General features: G+C 38.8%; 1 protein-coding gene across 1 annotated transcript in view; it reads right to left on the reverse strand.

Moving 5' to 3' along the window:
- Positions 1-1825: 1825 nt before the first annotated feature.
- The window catches only part of LOC149179351 (uncharacterized), a 136096-nt gene continuing 114768 nt past the window's right edge, over positions 1826-23153 (reverse strand). The window contains exon 4 of the mRNA XM_089422428.1: positions 1826-2000. Coding sequence (XP_089278554.1) covers positions 1826-2000 — 175 coding nt within the window. The remainder of the gene's footprint in view (positions 2001-23153) is intronic.

Consider the following 23153-nt stretch of genomic DNA (forward strand, 5'->3'; position numbering starts at 1 on the left):
TAGATAGTATTGTTGGCAGAAACTTCAATACTATCCTTTATTCCTCTGAAAAGCATGGAGGTAAAATTTTCAGGGACCCCTTTCGTAAAGGAATGCAGGATCTAGTTAGTGAATGGGATCTTCTTGATATCATGCCTAAAAAAGGAAAATACACTTGGAACAACAAGCGGATTGTATAAAGGAACATAGTACTACATCTGGATAGATTCCTATTATATAGTAAATGGATGATCAAAGGAAACGATTGTGCATCCTCAATATTAGCCCAAGGCAATTCAAATCACCGGCCAATTTCGCTAGAGATAGAAACCATGGAGAATCTGGGACCAATTACTTTCAGATACAACCCAATCTGGCCAATCGAAGGAGGAGTGGTTGATATAATCAAGCAGTCTTACACAACCCATGTTAAAGGATCCCCTTCTTTTGTTTGGGAAAAAAAGTTGAAATCAATTAAAAAGGCTTTGCATCTTTGGCCGAAAGAGAAATATATTCCCCCAGGCCAGAAAAAGAATGAAGTAATCCAGCAACTGGAGCAGCACCAAATTGTGATAGAAATCTCCCAGGTGGAGGAGTGGCACATTCGAAAAGAAAAGGAGTTATCCCAAAAATTCCATTCTCTAAACAGGCAGGAAGAAGAGTATTGCAGATTCAAATCTCAGAATACCTGGTTAAAAGATGGAGACCAGAATACATCTTTTTTCATAAACAGACCAAGGCTAGAGAATTGTGAAACCATGTTACGGAGATTGCTCCTGAAGGTAAGCCTACAATTTCTTTCTTTGCTGATATAAAAGAGGGAGCCTTTTCACATTTTCAATCTCTTTAAAGATTTAGATACAGAGTCAGATGATGCAAAGGAATTTTTATCATGTGTTCATGCAATAGTGTCTGAGCAAGAAAATCGGCATCTACTCCAACCAATCAAGGAAGAAGAAGTGATTGAGGCAATCTGGTCTCTTGTGCCTGACAAAGCCCCCGGACCATACAGTTTCTCAACCATCTTTTATAGCCTTTTTGGCCTCTAATCAAGAAAGATTTGGTGAGGATGTTGAAACGTTCAAGAGATAAGGACAAACTGGGGGGAGGTATAAATTCGTCCTTCCTGGCTTTGATCCCCAAGGAATCTAAACCTGCTAATATTTCAAGGTTCAGGCCCATTTCTTTGTGCAACACAGCTTATAAAATCCAAACTAAAGTAATAGGCAATCGTCTGAAGTCCATAATGGCAGTACTTATCTCAGAGAATCAGGGTGCCTTCATGCAACAGTGGCACATATGGCCAATGCCTTTGATCAAGTTCAGCACTCCTTTCTCTTTTTAACTATAGAAAAAATGGGATTTTTCTCAGAGTTCATTAAATCGATTAAAGCCTGTATAGGAGCTCCTTGGATAGCTCCTTTAGTAAATGGAAGACCAAGTCACTTCTTTGTGGCATGGACGATCATGTGAACCACTCTCAAAAATCCTGAAGCAATTAATGGTAATGTTAAAATTTAAGTACAAGTTGACATTTTACTTTGAGAATTTAACATTCCCATTGATTGCCAACATTACTATGGTTAAGTTAGCATTTTTGTTTAGGTTGAGGGTTTAGGAGTTAGGTTTTTACCGCACGACCAGCTCAAGATGAGACTCGTCACTTCAGACCAATTTGGAACCAAACCGGTAAAAACGAGTTCACGGGTTTGACTAGTTTCAGTTCAAACCAGTCCAGTTTTTAAGACTGATCTTACATTTAATTTGTCATGACTCAAAAGTAAATGCAAATGAACCATAACACATTTAGTCATATAAACACAACTTGAGAAAATTCCTAGTGTAGTCATGACGATACCTCTGTTGCAACATCTCGAGGAGGATGATCAAATTCCATATCATCTGGAATGAAACGCAAGTCTAGAACATTTGAAGTCCTTTCAAACTCCACTCCATCACATGCTTTGTAAAGGTAACCTGAGGTTCCAGAACTATCACACTCAATAACAGCAAAGTAATACCTGTTAAACACCAAACACATTATACACGGATTAATCGTTGTTCTATCCATTTTAATTCTAGTTAGAAGGCATATAACAAAAAGGATAGCCCCTACAACTCACATTCACAAAGCAAATGTGAATGCAAAATATGTAAAATGTGCACGTCAATATCATAAAAAATAATAAACATAAAATTTATATCATAATGATCTTAAAAGATTATATTGCTGTGATGTATATTCACATGTTCATTAAAAGAATTCCTGGTAACTTTATCAGCACAAGGAAACATAAGAAATACACTTCTATAAACTTCAGTACAATGGCAGCGTAAAAATTTCATGAAATATAAGTCTGTGAGGTGGATAGAATTTATTTCAAATGATGTCTGTAAAACTCAATGGTTAACCATTACGTGTACAGGAAAGTTCTTAGACATATATGTGTTAGAATAATTATGCAAATTTCAATATACTATTAGACTTGAACCATATTGGTTCAATTGGATCTATGGTAATTAATAATTAGAATCAAGTATTAATGACTTGCAAAAATATAAAGTAAGAGTAGTCATCTATGGCATCAATGGCAAATTCCACAGGAATAGTGTATATTATTCTTCTCCCATTCTCATAATGGGAGCACTTATACACCTCGATGCAATGTACAACACCAACATGTAGAAGATCAGAGAGTATTGTCACATCTTGGATATTGATGCCAAATATGGTGATTAATTATTTGCTTAGTTTGCGATAATAATATAGTTACAATTGGTTAATGCCATGAATATTCAACTGTGAGCTTTGTTCAATGTTCCACCAAGTTTCCAGAACACGAGCAGAGAGATGCATCCAAAGGATATGGAGAGCACCATCCAAATTTTAGGAAACATGGTAGGAGATGTCGAGATCTCCAACATAAGGGACCCCACCCAAAATTCTAAAAGATTTAAATTAGAATATATGAAACTTGAAATATAAATGACAAATTATTAAAAATTTATAGTTGCGCCAAGAGGCACTCTACAGCCAAGTATGGGGGAGATGTTGTAATGACATGTTGTAGTGAAACATTACATCAAAACATAATAATAATAAAACATAATGTCAGCTCAATTGAAAAAGTAATAAAGTCACAATTAAATTAATAAGTCGATTCAATTCAATTTGTTATATTGTAAAAAAAATATTAATAAAGTGACAAACAATTTATGTGGGAAAAAGATTCATAATATGCATATTACATTAAAAGAAATGTAAATAATAATGACTCATATTCATAACCATGATATTTCAGAACTTCATGTTTAATTTAATTAATAATCATATAATTAGAAATAAGAATGTTTTATACATAGAGATGTGAAATATATATAAAATATAAATAGTAGTTATAAATTATGATCCAGTTTACCATATAAATTGAAATAATGATGATTCATATTTGTAACCATTATATTTCAAAACTTTATATTTAAATTTAATTAATAAACATATAAAATCTTGAAACTTACAGTACTCTCTCTCTCTCTCCTTCTATATATATATATAATGAATGCTATGCATTAGTGTCGCAAACATCAGCGAAAAATTGGCAACATTGCCATCTTTTCCAGTTGCCGAAAATTTTCCAAGTAAAAATCACAATTTTTTGCACTTTGAAAAAGTCGCAACTTTTTCAAAAAAACATGCCACGACCTTAAAAATTGTTGGGTGAGCAAGGCCACAGGGTTTCAAAAGGAATTTGGGTTCTTATTTTTGTAATTTTACTTTGTTATTGTTGGAGAAAATAGGGGAAGAGCTTTGGTGTGATTTTCAAGCAAGGATTGAGGACCAAACAGCCATTATCATCACCAACAAAAAAATTTGTGGATCAAAGATCATTTGCCAAATCAGTCAAAGAGACGTCACTTCTTCCATTCACAGGTATGTTCTTATATACCCCTATGTTAATGATTTTTTCCATACATTCAGGCATATGCTTGCTTGCCTCTTTGCCTACCAACATTTTCCTCCTTTTTTTGTCATTTACTATGATTTTCATGCCCATAAACCAATGCAAGGATTTTTTCCATATTTGAAGAGCAAGCTTGATTTTTTGTTTTTAACCTTTTTATGCACCCTGTTATTGCCATTTTTCATTGCAAATAATGTAATTAAAGTTTATCAAAAATTGACTTTTTAAATGAGGAGGTTGTTATTTGTTGTGAAGTGGGGGCTTAATGCCATTTTTGTCTTTATGGTGCCCTAGTACTGAATTTTGAAGTTGTTCATTAAACACTTTCACTGCAAAAATGCCAAAGCTCTTGGACCCATTTTGGCAATATGGGTTGTTGAAGTATGTAACTAGGTTCGGTCTTCATAAATATAAAATATACTCTTGATTCTTGTATATTGTACAAAGAACGAAAAAATATTATTATTATTTTTGTAGCATGAGTTTCATGCTCAAGGTCAATTTTAATTATAGGTCAAGCACCCATTGAGTGCTTCTAGGGTTTGTCACAGAGTCAAGAAGTCAAATGAGTCATTGTCATATATAAAAGACCCCATTGGGCATCTTGTATTATGTAAAAGTGTTTATGTAAGTCAAACAAGTGCCAAAAGACTCCCTCCAAGACAAGTCGGCCTAAGCAGAGGACAGTCGGCCTACAAACAGTGACAAGTCGGCCTCATAAGGGCTATTTGACATCCACAAGAAACATATATATACAAAGTGTTCGACCTCATTGAAAGGGCATCCAAGTAGTTCGTTGAAGCTCAAGGAAGGCAAGGAATACCTAGCGAAGACGAGGAGAACTAAAGGAAGAAGGAAGCAGAGTTCTAAGACTGTTTTTGGGCATCATCCTTCACACGTGTGAAATTAGGGCTTCAAACTTGTTGCAGCAAGAACAAAAATTACAGTGACCATTAGGAGCCGACGTTTGGGACTCAAAATAATCAGTATGAAGGCCGAGTAGCTAAGCAGAAAGAAGATCCTCAGACGAAGAAGAAAAGAGACCTATTATACCATATTTCCCTCACACATACAAGCTAGGGTTTCTGTCATAAGGGCCGAAATTGTAGTCAGAATTGCAAGTCTGAGACTTTTGGTCAAAGGAGAAAGTTGCAACAGCTAGATGGCAGTTTGACTTAGGTTGACTTTGTGAGAAGCAGGTTCATCAAGAAGAGATTTGACTTGGTCTTAGAGGAGTCTTTGTCAAGAGTCGTAGGTCTTGGAATTCATCATTTGAAGATTCTATAATAAAAGAAGAATTCTTGTGGGTTTTCCTCTAAAGAGGAGCTAGTAGCCTACAATTTGTGTCCTCTTGTCTCGTTGATCTTCATTGTTTGGTAGTTGTGTGATGATAAAAGAACACTATAGTAATCAAGATAAGAAGAAGTTAACTACAAGTACATCAAGTTAAGTAAAGGAACATCACAAGCAGTTATCAAAGTAAGAGAAATCACCCTCATCTAGCTCCCCTAGATTTCTCAACATGGTATCAAAGCTAACGTGACAAGAACAAAGAAAGGCAGCTTGAAGATCATACAAGATGAAAGTATCAAAGGAAGAACGGGTAGCCTCATACCTTATGAGGGTATCTCAAATAAGAGTTCAACTACAAGAGCTGGGAGAACTAATGTTTGATCGTGAAATGACCACCATTGTAGTCAATGCATTACCAAATGAATAGGGGAACTTTGTATCAAGCATCTATGGGAAAGAGTAAACCACTCCATTCAGTGATCTGTGGTCATTATGCAAGATTGAAGGCGAAGAACGATGTTGGATCAAATGAACAAACACAAGCATATGCAGCTATGGCAAGGAAGAAAGGGAAATTTGGAAAGTTTGAGCCTCGAAAGAAGTTTCAAAAGAAAATTGATATGTCAAAAGTTTAATGCTATGAGCGTAATGAATATGGGCATTTCAAAGGGAATTGTCCTAAACTCAAGAAGGACAACAAGAAGAGAAAAGAAAGAAATGAAGCCCATGTCAACGAAGAAGTGGAAGAACCAAAAAGAAGTCAAAGAAAGAAGTGATAAACCTCCACTATTAGGTCTCTCAGACACTTAATCTACTTTCAAGCATGTAGAAGTTAGTTGTCAACATGCAAAGCATCACAAGTATGATAGAATTCATCATCATAGAGGCGCGGAAGAATAGCTGAAATAGAAGTCTATATGGTTGAAACAGTCATAGTACATGATAGAAGGGAAGTAGCTCATGGCATCTTCATTGGAAGCATCAAAGAATAACCAAAGTAGTAGTCTATATGGTTGGACAAAGTTATCCAGGAAGATAGAAGATAAAGAGATCATCATACATCATCATCATTAGAAAGGAGCATTTGCTGAATAAGGATCATCCAGATCCTTCATTGGAATCCTTGTTAGAAGGGTTCATCATTCTTAGAAGAAGCAAGTATCTTGCAGATAGTCTACATTCCACCTTGTGTGGAACCCACAGTTTAGAAGAATGATTATATGATGACAAAGACATGTAGCATGTCAAGATGGTTGAAGTATTTCCATCTTCAAGCATGGAAAGGAAGTTGCCCGAAGGAAGTATAGATGACCACGTGAAGGAAGTGGTATGTATATGTTTGATAGATAAAGTCATGTCAGCATATAGTTACAAATAGAATGGGTAGAATGCTCTATCTCATGAGCATGATGAAGAAAACTCTTCCCTTGGTAAGATACATCAATGCATGTAGACAATATGCATTGAACTCTTCTACAAGATTAATGAGATGAAATCAGCATAATAGGACCTCATGAAGAATATGAGGTGGTTGGCAACTATGGTTCCTATGATCAAGGAACTATGAAGAAGCCATACGCGAAGAAGGTGAAAGAAGGGTTAGTGAAAGATGTATCTATAGTCACATAAGATAAGATATGTAATCAACATTTGAAAGCTAGAAGTATTAGCTATGACATCTCAATGGAGAAGGTATGAAGACCCTAATATATATGTCGAAGAAAGAGAACCATGGTAATGAATGTCTCGGAGATGGATCCATACATGCGCGGGATGTTGATGTTGATGTTGTTAGAAGTTGATGTCATGAAAAAAGGCCATCATAAAGAGGTAATTTTGATTTAATGTTCATTTTTTACTTTTGAAAATATCTGGTTGAGTTGAAACAGGGTTACCGAAAGAGGGTTGTAGAAAGTCACCTACAACTAGTACTCATGTGATTGGATGGAACAACTTGAAAGAAACATGACTTGGAAGAGGTAGTTGCTTGAAGGATAGCCAGATATGGACTAGAAGATCACTTCCCATTGAAGAAAAGGATGACATGACTATTGGTTCAACACTATTTTCGTTGAAGGGAAGTGATGGAGAAGATGGTCGATGCCCTACGAAGAAGTTCTAAAAGAAGAAGGCTCCATGATGAAGAAGAAGTTCATGTCACGATGCCGAAAGGAGGAGCCCTACCAACATCCAATAGTACCATGATCTCCACCAAAGAGAAAATAGTTGTTGTTATGACAAGTCCCTAATTGACAGGGAGCTTGGGCAAGCCCTTAGGTAAGAGGGAGATTGGGTATATTCCTTTTAAAGGAATGAGTAGATCCTCCCTAGTTGAGAGGGAGAGATAGACACATCATTCTTGTCTTCAATGTTCATATTATGAATAAAGAATGGAGGATTAGGTAAGCATCTGGTTTCTGATACTCTTTGAGGATGAGGTAGGGCATCCAATAGATAAGAGTAGTCGAAGAGAAAATTCCTTGAGGATGTGTTAATCCAAGACAGGAATGGTCCTATAAGAACATACCTTGTAAACATCTGGATGGGGTATGTGCCTTGAGAGATAATGATGAAATTGTCTAAATGTCATTGTCTCACAAGCATTGTGGTCTAATCTTATGGAGAGATAGAGTTGTTAGTCAAGGCCTTGCTATGTGACAATGTTGGTTGATATGATGAGATGCACTAATGTAAGTTGGACAAATAGCTTATGAGATGGTTTACCAATCTGACTTTTCTTATGAGAACTCTTCAGTATGAGAATGTCCAACTACCTTGCATGTATTATGAATACCTCCTTAGCTAAGAGGGAGTGTTGAAGTACGTAACTAGGATCGATCTTCATAAATATGAAATGTGCTCTTGATTCTTGTATATTGTAAAAAGAAAGAAAAATTGTTATTATTACGTTTTTAGCATGGGTTTCATGCTCAAGGTCAATTTTAATTATAGGTCAAGCACCCATTGAGTGCTTCTAGGGTTTGTCATAGAGTCAAAAAGTCAATTGAGTCATTGTCATATATGAAAGACCCATTTGGGCATCTTGTATTATGTAAAAAGTATTTATGTAAGTCAAAGAAGTCTCAAAAGACTCCCTCCAAGACAAATAGACCTAAGCAGAGGACAAGTTGGCCTACAAGCAGTGACAAGTCGGCCTCATAAGGGCTATTTGACCTCCACAAGAAGCATATATATACAAAGTGTTCGACCTCATTTAAAGGGCATCCAAGAAGTTCGTTGAAGCTCAAGGAAGGCAAGGAATACCTAGCGAAAACAAGGAGAACTAAAGGAAGAAGGAAGCAAAGTTCTAAAAGACTGTTTTTGGGTATCATCCTTCACAAGTACGAAATTACGACATCAAATTGGTTGCAGGAAGAACAAAAATTATAGGCACCATTAGGAGTTGAGGTTTGGTACTCAAAATACTCAGTTTGAAGGCCAAGTTGCTAAGGAGAAAGAAGATCCTCCAGCGAAGAAGAAAAGAGGCCTATTATACCATATTTCCCTCACACGTACAAGCTAGGGTTTCCATAATATGGGCTGAAATTGTAGTCAGAATTGTAGGTCTGAGATTTTTGGTCAAAGGATAATGTTGCAACAGCTAGAAGGCAAGTTTGACTTCGATTGACCTTGTGAGAAGTAAGTTCATCAAGAAGAGGTTTGACTTGGTCTTCGAGTAGTCTTTATCAAGGGTCATAGGTCTTGGGATTCGTCATTTAAAGATTTTATAAGTAGAGAAGAATTCTTGTGGGTTTTCCTCTCAAGAGAAGAAGTTTTGGCCCTGGCTAGTAGCCTACATTTTGTGTCGTCTTGTCTCATTGATCTTAATTGTTTCGTAGTTGTTTGATGATAAAAGAACACTACAAGTACATCAAGTAAAGGGACATCACAAGTAGTTATCAAAGTAAGAGAAATCACCCTCATCTGGATCCCCTAGATTTCTCATTATGGGGAACCTGATGTTGGGACAAATCAGCAAATACAAAATTGCAAATTGTGCGGGCCCGTATGACAACTGATTGAAATACCATTTTCCTAAAATCCCAAGACATATTGTTGGGCTTTGTGATAAATCCAGCCCCGAGCTTATGAGAGTTGCATATGATGCAATTGAGGCAAAAGACAAAAAGAAAGAAGAGGCAGCTACAAACAAGGTCGAACGTGGAGGCAAATATGCAGGGCTATCTGCCTCTGAGACTAAGCCTGAGGGTAGTGGGAAGGGCTACATAGCTTCACCTACTAATGTTACAAGGAGGTCATCATTTTTTATTCCATGAACCGAATGTCAAGCACAACCTTCAATAAAGTCAGTGATTAAAACAAGAGAGAAGTACGAAGAAAACAAAGTTATGGGGAGGTGTCTTTACCGCAGTGACTTACCTCCCAACATCACCAAAAACAATCCATTTTGGCAGGTAATGTGTGATGCTATTGTTGTTGTGGGCTCAGGGTACAAAAGTGCTACATATGAGGAGTTGTGGGGGCTAATACTTGAAGCAGAAAAGAAGGACATCAACTCTAGATTGGCAGATTTGAAGAAGTCATGGGAGGTCACTAAATGCATAGTATTGTTTGATGGCTAGACAAATATGAAGGGTAGCACTGTAATAAACAAAGTTCGTATATGCAACAAAGACATCCATTGTAGCACAAGTAATTGTGTATTGAATATATTTAAAAGAATTGATGAGATGATTAAAATGAGGGTGAGGGCCTGCTTATATACCCTAGGCAGATACCTCTTCACCAATGGCCATGTCCTTAGGAACATACCTCTTCATTAACTAATTACTATTTAATTAATCATTATTTATCATTATTATTGTTTACATTATTTATATTATTTTATATATACTTTATTCATAACATTGCCTTCCTCTTCAAAAAGGCTTTGTCCTCAAAGCTTACTGATGAAAGGGCTTGATCTCTTTTCCTGTTTCAAATATCTTCTTGTCTCAGTACTTTCATCTTCATTGATACAAGATGATATGATCCTCTGAGTGACAAACAAAATTGTCAGACTGAGAATGGATTTGACCATCATAGATTAATCTTCATGGAACCTTCCAATAACTGGAAATTTGTAGTGAATTGTTATCATAGGATTGTATTCTACAAACTTTAGTATTCCTTGGAACATAAAATTGTTGCTTCCGTTCTCAATGGTTCAAATATGTAGACTGACTTAGTTGTCTACTCTTGTGATTCGGATGTTGATAAGGAGTTCTTTTGGTTAGACTTTCCCTTATCAAGTGTGTAGCAATTTCCTGATTTACTTCAGGTATTGTTGTTGTTGAGTTGGTTACTGAATCATCACCTGGAATTTCCATTGTTTGAACTGCAACCTCTGAGTACGTCTTCACTTCAATTGCATTTGGATTTGTCTGAACTGTGAGATTAATAGGATCTGTGTTTGTTCCTTTTTCTTCGACTTGGACTAAAGACTTTGATACTTCTTTCATGAAAAGTTCTTCTAATTTGTTTTTCAATGATTTCTTATCATCCTTAAGTTTCTTAATTTGAGTGAGTAGACTTTGATTATGGTTTCTGAGACATAAGAGTTCCTCATTTTCTAAGTCAACTTTATTTTGGTATTCAAGCTTCTCATCTTTTAAACACTTGATTTGTTCTAATAACCTTTGATTCAAGTCTTTTAAGTGCAAATTTTATTTTTCTTTCTCGAGTAGATTCTCGTTGCATTTCTTCTCGAGACATTCTTTTTCTCCTTCCAATTTTTTTATATTATTTATTTATTTTAATTGTTTTAGTAAAGTTAGTTTATAATAATAAAACCATTTACACGGTACTTTTTACTAGCGTCATGTTTCCTTGAAAATAAACAGGGTCCTTTCAACTGGAGTCACGTTTCCTCCAATACCCTTTGCTAGGTTACGCAGATATGGCGGCGGTCTAAGTTGATTTTTATTTGGTAATTAGGGCACACTAATACAAAATTTGCCTGTGAATTTTCTTTATTCCTTTTGTTCGGTAGATAACACCAAGCCTGATATATTATTTTAATTATCACAAAGTTTGATTTGGCGGTATATGGAGCAATGGCAGAGTACAGATATTTTATAATTTGTTTGGTATGGTGGATGGTATGTTGTAAATTCACCACTACCTTTTTTTAAAGAATGGATATTGGTAAACGGTGATTGTAGCAAAGTAGTGGTGACAGAACTATGGCACCGTAGTCATGTAGCGATGGCCTATGTGCGTTGGGGCTTTTTGTTCCACGACAGTGGCCACTCAAACTTGGCGGAGAATCCAACAGTTGCATGTGAGGGTCAACGGGCTCATTTTGTTGTCGTTGCAAGTGGGATAGGTTGTTGGCAACAAGAATGTGATAGAAGGTGGGGGAACAACGCAGGTTGGACAACGCAAGACTGGTCACTACAGTTGGGAGGACTCCGTTGCATGAGGGTTGTGCGGCAGAAGGTGGCTTCGACTGATGAAAGGTGGGCAGTGGTAGTGAATTGATGGGGGCAGCGTAAGAATTCTAACCAGGGAGGCATTGAGTAGGATGGAAGAAGCACTACTGGAGGATGCTTTAGTTTAGGATCCTCCATGATCTCCTGGATTAGCAGAAAGCAAGAATCGGTTGCTTTGAGTAGTGTTGAGTGTGAATATATTGCAAGTTGTGAAGTAAGTAAAGAAGTTGTCTGGTTGAGGAAGTTGTTGTACGATGATACATTGTGACAACACCAATAGTGTAAGGTTGTATGAAGACCCAGTGTTTCATGGAAAGACAAAGCATATAAATAACAAGTATCACTACATTCGAAAGTGGGTGCAGAATGGTGTGTTGCAGCTACGGTATATCTCCACTGATTGAATAGGTCGCTGACATCTTGACAAAATCTCTTCCTAACAAGAAGCTTGTGTATTTGAGAGACAAGCTTGGACTGGTTGATATATCCTCCCTAGTTGAGAGGGAGAGATAGACACATCATTCTTGTCTTCACTTCATGAAGAAAGAATGGAGGATTGGGTAAGCATATGGCATCCGATACTCTTTGAGGATGTGGTAGGGCATCCAAGATAAGAGTAGTTGTAGAGGACCGATATTCTTTGAAGAGTGGGAATCCAAGACAAGAATAGTCCTGGAAGGACATACCCTGTGAACACCCGAGTGGGGTATGTTCCTTGAGAGAAAATGATGAAAGTGTCTACAAATCATTGGTCTCGCTAGCATTGTGCTCTGATCTTGTGGAGAGGTAGAGTTGTTAGTCAAGGCCTTGCTATGTGACAATGATGGTTGATATGATGCTAAACAGATGGGTTACCAATCCGACTCTTCTTATGAGATCTCTTCAGATTGAGAACGTCCATGTACCATTTATGAATACTTCCCTAGTTAAGAAGGTGTGTTGAAAAATGTGTAACTAGGTTCGGTCTTCATAAATATTAAATGTACTTTTGATTCTTGTATATTGTAAAATGAAAGAAAAATTATTATTGTTATTTTGAAGCATGGGTTTCATGCTCAAGGTCTTTAATTTTAGAGGTCAAGCACCCATTGAGTGTTTCTAGAGTTTGTCCTATGAGTCAAAAGAGTCATTGTCATATGTTGAAAAAACCCCATCGGGCACATTGTAACTTGTAAAAAGAATTATTTTTGTATTTTAAAGTATCAAGAAACCATCCAAGACCAAGTCAACCTACTAGCAAAGAAGTTGGCCTAATTTCAGGAACTCGTCCACCTTGGAAGCCTATATATAGGAGGGAACTCAACCTCCTAGAGACACAATTCATTCTCTCATCAAGAAAGCAAAGGAGAAGAAGAAAGAGGCTAGCAAAGGAAGAGGGAAGTCGAAGATCAAGTGATTGGGTACTTTCTCTCTCTCTCTCTCTTCATACATGCAAAGGAAGAAAGCTAGGGTTTCTACCGCTGAGTTAGGGTTTTCCTGTTGCAGGATTGAACTTGGAGAAAGTGCAAAAAGAAGGTCGAACGAAGGCTCATTAGGTCATCCTCAAGCCCTAGAAGAAGGAGAAAGTCAAGCAAAGGTTTGAAGAAGTCTTGGAAGCCCAAAATAAGCTCACACATGTGGAAGCAATTGTTGCAGGGAGGGCCGAAAATTTCATACTTGCTATAGAGGCCGAAATTATGTTGTTGGGAATCGAAGTTGTGCTGCTGGAAGAGATTTGTATGGGTTTGCCTTGGACAAAGGAAGCACATTATCAAGAAGGCTTGAATTGGTCTTCGAAGGGTATTGGTTTGAAGCACACAATTTTAGCTATTGACAGCGATGATAAAATATTGTATTAATGATTGAATATATGATCATTACATTTTGTGAGAGGCCCTGGCTATATACCACCTTAGGCGCCTCTTCGTGAACGGGCATGATCTTTGATCATGCCCTTTGCCTAATAAACTATAACTAACTAATTTTTTACATAACATGGTCTTGGTCTAGAGGTCTTGGAATTTATCAGTTAAAGAATCTATAAGAAGTGAAGAGATTTGTGGGTTTTCCTCTCAAGTGGAGAGGTTTTGGCCCTAGCTTGCAGCCTATATCCTATGTTCTTGTGTACTATTAATCTTCTTGTTTTGGTAGTTGTTTGATGATAAGAATAACATAATAATAAGAGAAGAAGCTAATAAATAAGAAAAAGGTAAAAGGACATCACAAGCAGTTATCAAGTATAAGAGAAATCATTCTAACTATTTCCCTATAGATTTCTCAACAGTCTGTTCATTGTGAAGAAGGAGAGCAAGTGTTGAGGTGTGCAAGAGAAGTGTTAGAGCAAGTGAAGAGCAAGAGCAAGGTAAGAGTTGGAGCAAGTGTGAAGGACAAGATCTGATCAAGAGAAGGAGGAGATCTTCAAGCAAAGAGCAAGAGCACTTCAACTGCAAGTTGATCAGACATTGGTGGCTCTCTCTCTCTCTCTCTCTCTCTCTCTGTGCTTTGTTCAACAATTGAAGAAATCTAATAGTAGAAGAATCATTTGGGTTTCCCCCCTTGAGGGGTTTTGCCCTAGTCATTGGACCTAAATCTCAGTGTCTCATATTTGTGATTAGTTGTCTTCATATGATCTTTAAGTTTATGTTCTATCTAGAATTGTTGATTTGAAAAGTTTTGAAGAAGAAATCTACGTTCTAAGTAATTGTAAGAACATAGAACATTCGGTTTTCTACAAAGTACATTCAGTTTTTTACAAAGTACATTTAGCTTTCTGCAATGTACATTCATATTTTTGCATAAAACTTTCATATTTTAACAAGATGGAACATCCATTGCAAAATTGGTGTACACTTACTACTTTTGGCAAGGAGTAAAAAAAGTGTGCTCAGTTAATGAACTTGTAGTAAAGGTTTCAAGATTAGTAGATTGCGATAAACCTGCAATGGCTTATTTGTATGAAGTTATGGATAGGGCCAAAGAGACTATTTGTGCTTATTATGCAGATAAGGATTCTGTTGGTTTAATAGACAGACGATGTTATGCGATGTGATTGATAGCCAATGGGTAGGGATGCTTCATCAACCCATTCATGCAACAACACTTTTCCTCAACCCCACATTTTCGTAAGAAAACAACTTTGAGTTTGATGGTAAGGTGATGGAAGGGCTCCATACCCATTATTCATAGGATGGTACATGATCCCAAGCTTTGCAGCAAAATCAATCGTGAGATAGTTATGTATCTGGATGGTGTTGGACTATTTGGTTTTAGTGGCGCTATTTGTGAAAGGACAATCTTCATGCCAAGTCACTGAAAAGTCATGACTCATTAGAATTTAATAATGTAGAATTGTAGATTTTTTAAATTAAATTTTTTTTATTTGAAAGTTTAATTATGTATTAATTTTTCTTTATTTTGTTATAGATGTTTGGTTGCAAAGCTATGGTGCAAGGGCACCAAATTTACAAAAAATTGCCCTCAGAATTCTCAATTAGACCTGTAGCACTTTAGGGTGTGAGCGCAATTGGAGTGTATTTGAGAAAATACACTTAAAGAAGTGTAACAGGTTATAACTTTGAACTTCAACTAAGCAATTACATTTATTGTAATTTATGACCATCAAGTGTCAATACCCATTAATTTTTTTATGACACTCTTACAAGTTGGAGTTCTCACGCCTTAATGACTTGGTGTATGTCCATTACAATCTCCAACTACAAGTGAAGCTATGGATAGGGCCAAAGAGCTTATTCGTGCTTATTATGCAGATAATGGTTCTATTGGGTTTAATAGACATATGATGTTATGGGATGTGATTGATAGTCGATGGACAAGGATGCTTCATCGACCCATTCAGGCAGCAACACTTTTCCACAACCCCATATTTTCATAAAAATGCAACTTTGATTTTGATGGCAAGGTGATGGAAGGGCTCCATACCCGTATTCATAGGATGGTACCTGATCCCAAGCTTTGCAACAATAGCAATCGTGAGATACATATGTTTCCGGATGGTGTTTTGTTAGATTATGGTATGTTCTATGCTTAGAGCAATTTACCTCAAATCTTTTTATTAGCCACTGTTTAGCAATCACATAAACATAAAGTAAAGTGCAAATAGAACATTAAACGATTGACAAAAAACAAGCCAAGACAAGAGACACAAGATGTGGCGACTAGCAAAGGACAAACCCCAATGCGGGGAAACCCTTTGATCAATTCTTCTTTAATCTTCAATAGTTCAGCAGAGAGAAATAGTACAATTCAGAACTCTGTAATTTTATAACAGCAGCAGCAAACCCTAAATCAACAAAGTCAAACTTGGTCAAAACAGCCCCGAACTGACTTCTAGTCAACTTGAAGAACTCGGTCTTCAACAGCTATCTTCAGAAGCCCAAAACAGTCCGCAATACTCAATCAAACAGCAATCAAAGTTCAGCAACCTTCGATCAGCCCTAACCAGTCAATGCTAGTCAACTTTTCGGTCAACGTTGGTCAACGCAGCCCCCAAAAAGTCAATGCATGACAGCCCTTGGTCAACGCTCCATAAAACAGCCCAGCACTTGGTCAACGCAACCCTAGAAAAGTCAACGCTGCCCAAAAAGTCAACACTGCCCTAAATCAGTCAACATTGCCCTAAATCAGTCAACACTAACCTAATTCAGTCAACGCTGCCCTAATTCGTCCTTCTTCCTGCACGTGTGAGAGAAGTTGCTCCTTTGCTAGCCCAATAAGATGAGGAGAGAGAAGATGAGTTGATAATGAATCAACCTCACTTGTACTTATATGATTTGTTGGGCATGTGTGCCACACATTTAGCTATTGGCCGACATTGACAATTTGTCAAGTAAATACAAATAAATTCATATCTCCATAAATACTTATCGGAATCGGATGATCTTTAGATCAATCCCACACCTCTCGACAAGAGGAATCTAGGAAAAATATCGGCTGCCATAAATAAGGTGACCCACATGAAGTTTGGCCCTAGTTGCCAATTTTAACACTCCCTCTCAACTAGGGAGAACTCCATCTATTAATCTGTCTAACTGTCAGTACTATCCCTGCCATCAAATGCACTGCCTTGCACTGCTCAGCTCTACTCTACTCTGCTAAACTACGAAGAAGAAGAAACGATCGAGGATGTATCATACCATCCTCCACTGACCCGAAGTCAGTCTCAGAATGTGTCACACCACGCTCACCGATCCCAAATCAATGGAGGTCATCCTAGCATAGGGAGTGCAGTAGATACAATGATGTGCCCATCGATAGTACTACTAATGGTCCCTAACCCCATTTCCCTACTCATTGATCAGATGAGAGGTACTTCCCATGAGTCCCAGACTGCATGGGTAGGATGCCTCGACAGGAAAACTAATCGTCCTATCCATAGGAGAACGAATCATCCTGTCCAATGTTGCACGAAGCGGGAGCGAAGCGGAAGCGCGGAAGCGGAAGCGGAAGCGGGAGCGCGGAAGCGTCATTTTCCAAAAATCTAGGAAGCGAAGCGTCCGCGGAAGCGTCTGCTATATATATATATATATATATATTTTATATTTTTTTGCATTTATACTCAAAACAAACATCCCAAATACCAAATTAATTGTAGAAGACATGAAAACATGCATATTTTTGCATAAATCAAGATAGATATGGCATCCATGATTCCATTGTAGTTACTAGTATGTACAACAATCATCTATATTCTAGCTATTACAAACATACATCAAATTTTTAAGCATATTATAAAACATAAAACATTTAAGCATATTATAAAACATAAAACATAGAGCATATTATGATTTATCTAGCAAGTGAGCAACTGTCAACATTTGTCATGTCCAAAATTCAAATAATAATGTTTACAAAATATGTCACTTGGTCACCGCCAAGCCAAAAAGGTTCAAAATTCAAATTCACAAGTCTACAAGTCTAATGAGTAATCTATGACAAAAAGTAGTAGATTGTGAATATATCTACTAATCTCTCCTCCTTCCACCACGAATAGAACGTGGTGGCGGGCCTCCACGTGGTGGCAATGAAGAAGATGGTGCCTGTGGAAGTCGTGGCATTGAAACTGATGAAGAAGAACCCCCTGCTGTTGGTGTTGAACCATGGAACCTAGGAACCAAGGGACCAGATGGGGGTGGTGGCATATCAACACGGTCATCATCATCCTAGAATCGCTCAAAAAATTCATGCAAAAAAAAAAAACACTAGTTAACAAAAAAATTAAAAACATGAATTAGAGAAATGCTTTATAAGGGAAAATTGGAAAATTAATACCACAATGGACATACCTGGAAAAGAGCATCCTCTAATTGCTCTAGTCGCAACACTCCATCCTCCAAATTGGGCTCCTCTGGATTCTTGTCCCAAATCAACAAGTCTTTATTAGACTTTGCATCTTCACAGTAATGGGACAACAATCGCAAGTTGTAATGAACATAAACCAAGCTCTCTGCCCGGTCTAAACTCAACCTGTTCCTTTTAACACTGTGGATGAAAGAATAAGAGCTCCAACACCTCTCTGCAGAAGAAGTGTTTACCACCTGTGATAGCACCCGCAATGCCAAACTCTGTAGAAGTGGAGTACCCCCTCCATGCATGTTCCACCACTCAAGAGCAGAAAAAGTCTCTCGATCTTTAATTGCATGCATGCTCACAAATGGACCAGTGTTGAGCGTATAGTTGCTCACCTGTCTCCGTACCAATGCAGCGTCCTCCTCATCAGGGATTAATTTACTCAATGCAGCCATATATTTTTGGTGAACCTCTTGATCTTGGTGTGGTTTTCTCCTGCTTCCCCCCCCAGGTGCTGGTGTTGAAAGCCATGATGGATGATAGTATTTAGGTGTCAAAACATATGCTAATGCATGCAATGGAATATTTAGCATTTCCCATCGGTTTTGCACCTCTACACGAATATAATTGTACAAGGTGGTATCTCTAGGCTCAACAATGTCTTTAATCTGCCCCAACATGCTATCCATTTGCTCATACACCTCCCCAATTACTGGTCGATCTGAATCTGCAAACTTGATCATGTAATAAATTGGTTTGGTGAATTGCAAAACATATTTAACCTGTGACCAAAAGTAACTGTCAAGAACAGTGTCCTTGACTGCATTAGCACCATCTGTGTCAGTGTTAATTTCATCCCATGTTTCAGCACACACCAGATTAGTTAAAGCTTGTCTCACCTTCACTAGCCGCCTAAAGGTGAGGTAATAACTAGCAAATCTTGTCTTTGCAATTTTAAGCAATTGCAACTTGGAGTAAGTGCCATAGAAGTAGTTTACCCTTGTATGCCATGTGATGAATTTAATGAGCTGCTTCCCTTTCCTGTAAACCTCAGCAATCCACCCACATTCTTTGTGTTTCACAATATCATGCATCAAAAGGTTCAATGTGTGAACCAGGCACCCAGACCAAAAGATGTGTGGATGAGTACGCTCAATAATTTTTCCTGCTGCCTTACAATTTGCTGCATTATCTGTGATCACTTGAACCACATTATTCGGACCAACATCTTTGATTGATTTCAATAGGAGATCTGCAATGTTTTGTGCAGTTGCAGTGATGGAGGAGGAGTCATGACATGCAATAAATACTGCACCACTAGAAGAAACACCAAGAACATTTATCAAATGTTGGTTTCTAATATTTGTCCACCCATCTGATACAATGGATACCCCAGAATCTACCCACTCATTTGTAAAACGTGTCAAAGCTCTTTGAACCTTAGCTTTTTCTCTTTCTAATAACATTGTTCTAGCTTTCTCATAGTTGGGGGCCTTGTATCCTTTTGGGGCTTCATTGATGGCCTTTACCATGTCATGCCAATAGGGAGAGCGAAGCACATTGAATGGTACACCGCAAGCACAAAGAAAACGGACTATCTTTCCATCCACATCATCCCTCCCAGCAGCATTAAGGAAATCCCCTATTGTTCTTCTGCCTCCAGAACTTGCAGAAGTACCATGAGGAGATGAGCAACTACCAAATTTAGAGGTTGCAGTTGCACTTGATTCAGAATGAGTTTTTTGTTTCTTGTTTTTTTGTTGTGCAGCCATCTCTATTTGGATGTATTTTCTTCTTTCTTCAGTTGAAATGTTTGGGCAAATTTGTACCCCCACAGAACCCTTTTTTTCATTACTGTCCAGCACCCCACAAAGATGCCTCCTCAGACGGGTATATGAACCACAATATGGTTTTCCTCCATGACAACCATGAGGGCACACAAATTTGTAAGATCCACCACCCTTTCCCCCATCAAGTTTGGTCACATAGTTCCACAAGGGTGTTGATGTAGCTTTCCCATCTTGTGTTTCAGTGTCCCCTTCAAGTTCATCCCCTTCCTCTTCAAACCCTTCCTCCTCATCATACATTGGGTCACTACTATTAGGACCATCACCAATGTCCTCTTCTGTTTCTTCCCTTCTATTCCTCACCCTTGCCATCATTAAAACCAAGAGTGGAATGATACATAGAAGCCAAAAGAACACCATCTTGGAATATGGATATAGGTGGTAGACAACCTGTAAATAAAGGAGCAAGTAGAAACAATGGGAAAGAGTAGGAGAGGGAGGAGAAAAATACAAAAAAATTGTCACAAAAAATAAGGGAGTTTGGGGTTTGAACTTACCTCTTTAGCTCTTGTAGATGAAGTCCTCCAAGCTCTTGCTCCAAGCTCCTCCTCCTTCTCCTTGCTCTTCCTTCTTCACTCCTCCAAGCTCTCCTCTCTTCTCCTCTCTTTTCCTCTCTTCTCTTCTCCTCTCCTCTCTTCTCTTCTCCAACTCTCATAAACTCAAAGTGAGAAAATGAGGAATGAATGGGGGCTTTATTCTTTTCATTCCTCACATTAACCTCACTCTAACCTCACCCTAAACCACCCCCTCAATGCTAACTTAAGTTAACTTAAAAAAAAAAATAAAAAAATGAGGTTTTTTTTTCCCTTGGGCGCGCGGTTTTGGAGGAAGCGCTCCGAAGCGCTGCGTGAAGCGCACGCTTCCTGGCCCGAAGCGCCATCCGAAGCGCGCTTCGGGGCCGGCGATTCCTAATTTCCAGGAAGCGCATTAAAAAGGCCGAAGCGCGCTTTGCCATTTTCGGAAGCGCGCTTCCGGGGGCACTTCCGTACGGGGCGCGCTTCGGGCCTAGGATCCGGGGGGGGGCGCTTCCTGCAACATTGATCCTGTCCAACAGTCGCCACGGGAGAACTAATCATCCTGGCCCACAAGAGAACTAATCATCCTGGCCCACAGTCGCCACGGGGTGTCACAAGGGAAGGTTGAACCTTTCACCCTGTACACAGTGCACCACCAAGGGAGGGTGAGTCGAACTATGGTCGCATGTCGCTCCAAGAAGTACCTCGCGCCCCCCTGGAGCTCCCAAAGCTCAATGTATGCATCAGACACGACCCTCATAAGAGGGTCTCTCAACGACACCAAGTCGTTCTCAGAAAGTCAAGAATTTGACCTTTCCCAAGGGCTTCATCAAAATGTCGGCAACCTACTTATCTGTACCGATATGTTGGAGCCTTATTGCTCCCTGCTGCACCATATCCTAGATATAGCGGTACCTGATATCGATATGCTTGGAGTGATCATGAAATACGGGATTCTCTGATAAACGAATCCCACTCTGGTTGTCACACAGGATCACGGTAGCATCCAATGTAAATCCAAACAGCGCACTGAAGAGCTTCCATAACCAGACCGCCTCACAATAGGCCATACTAGCATCAATGTACTCTGCCTCAGCGGTGCTCAAAGCCACCGACTTCTGCTTTCTGCTCATCCAGGATATCGAGGCAGATCCCAAAGAAACAACACCCAAAAGTGCTCTTTCGGTCCAACACACTGCTTGCCCAATCAGCATCTGTATATCCATGTAGTCTCACATTTCCAGCAATGTATCTCAACCCATGAGTGATTGTGCCACGAAGATATCTCAACAGATTCTTGGCACCAATCCAATGTGTGTGGTGAGGCTCAACCATATGTTGACTCAATGTGTTGATTGTAAAACATATATCTGAACGGGAGTTCACCAAGAACATCAATGCTCCGATGAGTTGGCGATACTCTGTAGCATTTTGTAAAATAGGTCCAACAGCACTACCGCTTAACTTATTGAAGTCAAGCTCCATCGAGGTAGTCACGGGCTTGCAGTCTACCATACCGAATCTCTCCAATATCTTCACCACATATTTTCCTTGAAATAGGAAAATCTCCCCCGATTTCTACCAGACTTCCAGTCCTAGGAAATAGTCCATCAATCCTAGGTCCTTCATCTCGAACTCGAAAGCCAACTCCCTCTTACATTTGAGAATGAGAGGGTCTGCACCTGTCAAAAAGAGGTCGTTAAAGTACAGCACCAGTATGAGAGGTTTGTCATCTTCAACCTTAAAAGTAAAGGTTAGGGTTGGCTTCACTCCTAGTGAATCCCAGCTTCATCAAGTAGCTATCGATCCTCTCATACCACGCTTTGGGTGCTTGCTTCAACCCATAGAGGGCTTTTTCTTCAACCTGCACACATGCGATTCCTGATCATGAATTTCAAATCCTTCAGGTTGCTCCACATAGACTTCCTCTTTGATTGAACCATGCAAGAATGCGGTCTTGACATCCATCTGATGTAGGTTCCATCCTTGCAAAGCAGCAAGGGCTATGATCGAGCGAATGGTGGTATATTGGGCAGCAGGTGCAAATATCTCCTCATAGTCTATACCTTCCTTCTGAGAGAAGCCACGAGCGACAAAACGAGCCTTGTACTTTTATCACTTCCATCAACTCCATGCTTTATCTTGTAAAGCCATTTCAAAGTGACAACAGCTTTGTCCTGGGGTCTGCGGACCACATTCCAAACATCGTTTTTCATGATGGACTCATATTACTCAATCATAGCATACTTCCAAACTTGATGCTTGACAGCTTCTGCAAATGATGAAGGCTCATTTTGGATGATCGTGCTCATGATGGTCAAGTATCCCTGATACCTAGCCGGCTTCTTACTTTCCCGAAAAGTCCCTCTAGGTGCAATGTGTCCTTCAACATCATCAAGTGGCCCCCTAAGCCATGAAGGCCTCTTCCTAGAAGAGGAAGGCTCTTGCAGAGGGGGATCAATAGGATCCATAGGTTCTTCCACATCAGGCATCGTCTCATCTTCTTTTCCTCTGGTTTCCTGGTGTCGACTTCTTTAGATTCCCTTAGAGTAGGAAGATTGTCAACTTTGCTAAGAGCCATATCTTCGTCAAAGGTGACATCATGGCTAATCTCGACTTCCCTTTGACCAGCCACATAGATTCTATAGCCCTTAGTATTTTCACTATAGCCCACGAAGATTCCTTTCTTTCCAGATGCACCCAATTTATTCATTTTCTCTTTCGGCACATGAAAATATACAGGACTTCCAAAAATTCTAAAATGAGATACGTCAATTTTCTTACCAATGAACATCTCTTCGGGAGTCTTGGAACCCAATGCTTGATGAGGCATCGGTT

The sequence above is a fragment of the Pinus tabuliformis genome, chromosome 4_1 (genome assembly GCF_031772625.1).
Source record: "Pinus tabuliformis cultivar Carrire ecotype Pingquan chromosome 4_1, CPIR1, whole genome shotgun sequence".
NCBI lineage: Eukaryota > Viridiplantae > Streptophyta > Pinopsida > Pinales > Pinaceae > Pinus > Pinus tabuliformis.